At 33.7% G+C, this 8,342-nt stretch overlaps 1 protein-coding gene across 1 annotated transcript; it reads right to left on the bottom strand.

Annotated features, from left to right (window-relative positions):
• Positions 2,346 to 2,702, bottom strand: LOC108663611. The gene has a single exon (XM_018128827.1). The coding sequence runs from the start codon at positions 2,700 to 2,702 to the stop codon at positions 2,346 to 2,348; it is 357 nt and encodes a 118-aa protein (XP_017984316.1).

Genomic DNA, 8,342 nt, shown 5'->3' with positions numbered 1-8,342 from the left:
ATATATATATATATATATATATATATATATATATATATATATATATATATATAAACACATAATAAATATTGCACTCTTAGTGCAACCACATAATCCAACAAACTTCTCTAACATAAAGCATATGATTATCCCTAAGTCACCAATATGAGGGCATATCATCATCCTCAATGTCTCCAAAGGTCATCATACATATCATTAGGCTTACCCTCAAAGCCGATCAAAGTTATTCAAATTATTCTCTAAGGCACACTCTAGTTGCAAGACTATCACATCAGAATCATATCATATTTATCTATGCCTCTCATGACTATCTCACATCATATATGAATTGAGTCAATGAGTGGTCCTCCCCTAGACATAGTCAAATCACATTCGATGGCAAACTAATGGAGAATCAAATCACGCTCAAGGCAAAGCCGCTGGCGGAATACAGATCATGTGCATGCTGAAGCAATGGGTGAAAAACCAATCACGGACAGTGCCGAAGTAGCTGGTAGAGAATCAAATCATTAATCGGAGTAATCTCCTGATGGTAAACATCACCTAGAGTATCCTCAAATGGGTGGCATCAAAGCACTGCAGACAGGAATCACAAGAGGGACTAATACCACTGTTCTTACTTACCACCATCCCTATAGGGACACACATAGTCACAAGGGATCGAAACTCCACTCATCCACAAATCAAATCGATGTCCAGAATTCATCCCTTGGATGGAATTACAAATCTGCAAATAAGGCCATCATGCCTTTATCGTTCACATATTCCTTATTGAACCTCAAATCACATTTATTAAGCTTCAATCATCTTTAAGCTAAGTTAGGTTGTAAGTGCTTTTAAATCTTTAAGGTAGCATTGGATCAAATTCTCTTAACATATCCTTTGCCTAGGGAAATCTACTCCTAGGGTTCATTATAGCCTCTAGACATCCTAATCTAGGCACACACAGCATAAGCCACCTATGTGGCTCACATCATAGCACACAAACACCCATTCCACAATTTGGTTCTCTAGCTTGGGCATTTACATCTAGGCAATCATACATACACACACACACATATTCTAACACCATGGCAGCAAGTTCATCAAGGCTTCATGCATCACATGCATTTTAATTCAAACCCACTCATAGTGACAAATTAGAGGTAATCCCATCATCGTGCTTAACTTTAGCTTGTAATCATCCTCTATCTCACTAGCACATCCAACTACTTCATTTCTTCCTTAGAACACATCAAAACATCCAATTGTTAATTAAATCTTGGCTTTTGAAATATGCTAACTTTTCCACAATTAACCAAATCTTAGCATTCCAATTATTGAAGCTCAAATCCTTCATTAACAAGCAAAACCCATACCTTAGAAGCTGGATTGCATGAGTCTTAACTCCAAATTCTCCAATCCAAGCTAAAGAAGGAATATTACCAAATCTAGAGAAAATTTTTATTTTGAAATTATTAACCGATTAAATGAAAAAATAATAAGTGAAAACGTTAAATCTTACCTCCAAGATGGTTTCCCAAGCTCCAAATAGCCTCAAATGGCTTTAAAAATCAATTTGGGGGTTAAGGTTTCGAGTTTTCTAGAGAGAGAAAGGGAAAGAAAGATTTGAAAGTAGAAGGGTGGAAATGGCATGAGACCCTTTTTTTTATTTTTGCATTTCCTCAGTGATGTATCGATACATTTGCCACTATTTCAACTAAATGTATAGATACACTGGGGCAATGTATCAATACATGTTCATCAAATTTTCAAATCTATCGATACATCTTCAAATGTATCGATAAAATTCCTCCAAAAAACCTTATATTGTTCTTTCTGTTAAGAATGTATCGATACATGAGGGGATGTATCAATACATCTTCCCTTGTAGGTTGTTTTAAGCTTTTAAAACTTTCAAAAATCCAAGTTTAACATCCCAAAATCATTCCCTATTAATATCACACCTCAAATCATTCATTTAATTTAATCCCATACACATAAATTCACAAACATAACATCAAACTTAGATCAAAACCTCAAACTATGGGATTTATCTAATATTTCCTCAAAATGTACCTAAATGTCCATTTATCTACACGCAAACATTTGGCGTCGATAATATATCACCAATTAACTTAATTTACATAAAAAATTAGGGGTGTTACATTCTCCCCTCCTTATAAGGAATTCATTCCTGAATTTCAAATCACATACCATATTCAAAACATATATATAAACCTCAAAACATGGGGATATCTCTCTCTCATTTCCTCCTTAAATTTCCATGTGGCTTCCTTAACCGCATAGCTTTGCCACAATACTTTCACCATAGTAATGTCCTTCGAACGAAGCCATTTCACTTGTCAATCCAATATGGCTACGGGCTGCTCCTCATAACCAAGTCTATTTTGCAACTGGACATCATTATATTGTATCAGATGCAAAGGATCAGGATCAAACTTCCTAAGCATGGATATATGGAAAATCAGATGAACATCGGACAAATTAAGCAGTAATGCAAAATGATAAGCAATTGCACCCACACGCCTTTGTACCTCAAAAAGTTTGATGTACCTAAGGCTCAATTTCCTTTTCTTCTCAAATCTCTTAACCCCTTTGGTTGGCAAGATTTTTAGAAACACATAGTCACCATATTCAAACTCTAAAGGTTTTTGCAACTTTGAGCCATTAACATCCTTTCTCATATCACTTAGATGCATCGCTCCGCTTTTCGGACCATCTCTGACCCTAAGAGCTTTCATTCCCCAACTTCAAATCAACCAATAGGCAATCTACATCTTCGTCCATACAAAGTGTCACATCTCATTTTATGCATACCATCATATGCAACATTACACATATATGGAACTTCTCAACATACTAGTGTAAGTGCAACATTTCGTATATCATTAGAGTGCCACATTTCCAGTGCACCATAATATTTACATGTCTCAATACCTTTGGGTGTCCATATGGTCTTTTGATCCATTTTACACATTTAACATAACATTCATAATGTAATATGCCCAAATATTTGGCTACATTACGATAACATACTCATAATCCATCAAACATGTTCATAGTCTGTAAACATATGCATAACATAGACTGATTCATTAGCAGAACATGACCCAACTCGCTAGGCATTGAGAGGCTTCTAGACACTTACCAATAAGAAATGAACAGATCATGTCTCCATGATATTGGCTGCTAGCAAAAGAGAGCTATCACTGATTTGTAACAAAAATAAAGAGGGAAAATAACGTGTGAGTCATAAAGACTCTATGAGTGGATATATGGAAGAGGACAAGCTAAGGATATGAGTTTTTCATAACCATGCAATGATAAATACATATGATTCACAAATCCTTCCACATTACCATGGTGTTCCTGAAACATAGCATTTAATCATCCACTGAATAACATTACATGGAAAACATCTTTGCATAAGTCATTAGAAACCATTTAATCATGAAAACCTCTCTAAATTCACTTGAGAAGCCAATTCTGCAACAATTCTATCGATACATTCTGGAATGTATCGATACGTGTAAGTAATCAATCGATACCTTTGATAAAGTATCGATACATTTCAGATAAAATGCCTCTTGTAGCATTCTATTGAAAATGTATCGATACATACTTCCTATGTGTTGATACTTTCACCATAAAATCCAACTTTCTGGGCAATTTCTTGAATCTAACTCATTCATATGTCTTTCTAGCATTGAGGGATCATTCCTTAGGCTAAGGTTTTATCTAAAAAATTTAATATCACCACATTACAATGTGAATAACATCATTAACACTCATATAGTCATAAACTATGCACTTAAGCATAAATCATGAGGCAATACTCATTCAATAATTTTTCTGACTCATTAATCTCATTAGTCATAACATTTTAACTATAAGTAGGTCCACCCCATTCTGGAGAACAGTGGTGTAACCCCCACTATTTTGGGCTCCTACTGCGCTATCATGAATGGCACATCGACGACATCCAAGATCTATAGAGTGGTCCTATCCCACTCAAACGGGTAATGGACAAAGTCTTGATTACCATTTGGTTCACCTCGCATGAACAATCATCAAAGCTGCATGAGTGGCACTTCAGCTGCACCCACGATCATCATAAGACCTCTTAATCTTAGGATCATTATCATCCTTAGCTTGCGTGATGAACATATAACATTTCCATAAATCATCATCATACTTAGCCCATAGTGTATATGGCTATTTCAAGACATACATCTCATGGCATACATTTTATAACCTCACAAATCACATGCATGCTTAGCTTATAGTGTACATGATATGCTTCACACATACATCTCATGGCATACATGTTACAATCTTATAAAAAGAACTCATGCCTCCAACATTTTTATCATGCTTCATCATATTTAACATGTGCATAATAACATTCATACATTAACTATAGAAATATCTCATACCCATATTAAATCGAAGGCCAGAGTAATCGAGTGGACTACAAACATAAAAGGGCTTGTTTTCTCTTGTTGAAAACTAATACATAGTAACATATTTACATACATAGTAGATTCCTAAACAATGTGAAAATCATTGTGTCACACATATCACAATCATTATCAAATCAAGTCATTTGAACATTTCCTTAAAAACTTCATGAAACCTTGTACTTCAAATCCTTTAATAAACCATTTATTGAAATAATTTTTCAACATGCTTAAACAACCATTTTCATAAAAATCATGCTAACTTTACATATTAAAATACCTGAAAAGATGTGTCCACTCACCTAATTGGAAAGTCAATTCCTAGCTCCAATCACAACTTTGTTTCAATGTTATCTATGGAGTTTTCAAATGTTTCTATCATACAACAATAATCACAATCATTTCCTAGAATAAAATCTCATAATAATCATTCTAGGTACTTTCGAAACTACTTTCTTTTAGCTAAACTAATTTTCTAGCTAAAACCCATACTTAGAAACCTATAAATCTTTCATCTTTACCTTAGGTGAGCTTAGATGCTTATGAAAATCACAAAGCCTTTAACATTTAATCACCAACAGAAAATCTAGTTAACAAAATCATATTTTGAAAAACTAGAAATCAAAATTTAAAGTTTCCAAAGCTTAAAAATGTCACCTTTTTTATAACAACTTAAAACCACATCATTTAATCATCAAAAATAAAGATTTGAGTTAAAAATGAGTTGGAAGAGTTTAAGAGTTAGGGTTTTACCTTGCAAATGTGGCTGAGTGTTGCAAACACTTGAAAAATGGGGTATATTTATAAGATAGGGAGTGAAAATACTTTTTTACCCTTTTTATTTTTTTGAAATCGATGAAATGTATTGATACATTGGGCCATGTATCGATACATTTGGTTTTAGGAAACATGCATCGATACATTACGAATATGTATCGATACATTACGAATATGTATCGATACATGTTCATCAGAAACCCTTTCATGTATCAATACACTTGAGATAAAATGCAATTTCTAAAGCAAATTGCCTATAAAAACCTATGCAGCTTATTTGCATTAAATACCATTTAAGTAAATGTCCTCTTTACCTTTTTACTCTCCATTTACTTAAGATATTTAATGTAAATAAGTAAACAACCTCCCATTTGGATTCAATAAAAATATCAAAAAAATCTAAATCTAAATTTTGGTTTCAAGAACAAAATCGAAAAAGTTTGATTGAAATTAAATTTTTGACTCCCATTTGCCATAGCCAATGTCAAGCTCGACTCTACAATATGTTTATTATGCCATTCTTACATAAGAATGGATGTTTGCTTACTTGGGTACCTCGAAAATCGTTAAAGGACGACAATGTACCAAATGGTATAATTAAGTTGAATTAAGCCTCAAACTAGTCCAAATAGAGATTTTTAGATGAAATTGAGAATTTTAAAACCCCAAAATGACTTAAAATGGTGATTCGGAGTTTGAGGACCGATTTGGAGTCAAATTGAAATTTTCATGACCTAGGGGTAAAATGGTCATTTTGCTACCCAAGGTTAAGATGTGAGTGTTGGATGAAATTTTTGACTAAGATTGATCATTTGGAGTATAATTTGAGTTTGAGAAGTGAAGAATTTTAATTTCGACGTTTTTTCGAGGATAAGGGCAAAATAGTCATTTTGCCATCTTAGGGGAAAAATTGTAATTTACACCACCCAACACTTGTCATGCCCATGGATTTTAGCCATTATTATTTTATATCATGGATAATTGAAGGATTTTATGTGGTGGTGGAAGAAAGCTTAATTATTAAGTTTTTAAACATGGACCAATAACATGGTGACAAGTGTCAAGCTTGGATTATTTTATTATTTAGCTTTAAAAAATCAGCCCATAACCCTCCCAACTCATTTATCTTGGTCGGCCAAAGAGAGAAAAAGAGAAAAAAGGAAGAACAAAAACCCTAGAGAGAAAAATTCAAAGGGAAATTGTTGATTTTCAAAGAATCAAGCCATTAAAGGTAAAATTTCTTAATTCTAGCTTGTGATCTACCTTTTCTATGCATTATTTTGCATTTTCCATGGTTGAATCACAAGATATCATGAAGGATAGTTTGCTGATCAAACCTAGGAGAGAGAATTTGATGATGAATTTAGTTAGAAAACATGTTATTATAGTGTTTTTAGTTGTTTGGTGATGTGTAGTTTGAAATGCAAGCAAGAAAAATTCATTTTCTTACATCACCTTCATTGGCCGAATATTCCATGTGGAATATTGATGATGAATTTGATTGAATATCAAGTGATTTGATTAGGAATGAATGATTTATGGTGTGAGAATCAAGCATAAAAAAATTATATTGTTAGTGCACTCACCATGGCCGAATTTTTCAAGAGAAAATGTGAGGATGATTTTGCCACATTTCAAGTTATTTAAATTGTGTTTAATGATTTGGAGTATTGGGAGAGAAATGGAATTGTTTGGAGTTAAATTGAACGTATTGGCCAATTAATCGAGTGATAGATCGAATTAGGCCAATACCATTTTATTTAGGTACATAATTGAATTTATATTGAACACCGTATTTAGATAGTTACTCAAGTATTTCACATCCCATTTCATGCATTAGTATAGAGCCTGAATTGGTTTTACAACAGTTTAGCACAAATGTAGCAAATTGCTTATTGTGCATTATGTCTAGGTGGTGAGCATTCTGGCAAGAGTAAAGAGGTAGTATCCGAGGATCAAGAATCAGAGTATCCCGAGTTCGATTCCCATTACAGTGAGTAGCCTTATTATCATCTTAATTATCTAAAGTATGTTTTTATCCGATTTTGTAATTTTATGAAAAATGTGTTTAAATGAAATGATTTTATAAATTGTTTTGAAATTTAATGATGACTTGAAAATAGAGTAATTTGAGGCTACTTGCTGTATTGTAAATTATGCTTTGAATTGAATGGCTTATGATAATGTGGGCATGAATGGCTGGATGGGTATTTGTGTTGAAAATATATAAACTGTTGTTTGCCTTGATAGGCTGGATAATGATAAAATTGCCATGTCATGCTGTTGAATTTTATTGAATTGGTGGGTTATAGATTGGTCACTACAGTGGCGGGTTCTATGGACTAGCCTTTTTGAGGGGCCCAGAATTCGGGTATATTCTTACCTCGGTTGAGGAGGCGCGTAGGGTAATTCCTGAGGTAAAACTTTAGAGTTCACTTCATGCCAAACCACCACGTGAGGGTGAACTCAGCCAACGCCAAGGAACGACTATGTTTTCAAAATAAAAACATGATTTATGCGTACATGACTTTTTAACAGCCTTGGCAGATTTGATTGGGATAGCCCCAGGCCAAGGTATCCTTGACAACCGAGTATGAGAATGATTTTGGCACGAGCCAAGCTTTTCAGGAAATCGTAAGCCTCGTTGTTTATTTGGGTGAAATGAATCTATTTTATCTTATTAAAATGAGCTCGAAATGCTGTGAGTCATTTTTATGCTAATCTATTTTATCTGTCTCCATTTACTCAGCTTTAGATATTTTAGATGATATTTGTTTACTCACTAGGATTATATAATCTCACCACCCTCCTTTTCACCCATTTCAGGCTCAGGATAGTCGGTAGATAGCTCATTTCGTTGAGGGCTACAGTTGGACTTGCATCCTCAAAAACTATAGGTTCACAGCCTTCATTACTTTTAGTCATTCAGGGGCCCAGATGTCATTGTTAAATGTTTTGAATACCTAGCTGCGTGTGCTACTGTATGTAGGAATTTATTTTGCTTTTATGCTGTAAAAATTATTTACGTAGCATTCTATAAAAATTGTTTTATGAAAAATTAGAATATTTTATTCATTATTTTTATTTTATTCCATTAGCTAT

This window comes from Theobroma cacao, chromosome 10 (genome assembly GCF_000208745.1).
Source record: "Theobroma cacao cultivar B97-61/B2 chromosome 10, Criollo_cocoa_genome_V2, whole genome shotgun sequence".
NCBI classification, from domain to species: domain Eukaryota; kingdom Viridiplantae; phylum Streptophyta; class Magnoliopsida; order Malvales; family Malvaceae; genus Theobroma; species Theobroma cacao.
The sequence above is the reverse complement of the archived record's forward strand: the minus strand, read 5'-3'. Positions and strand labels throughout refer to the sequence as shown.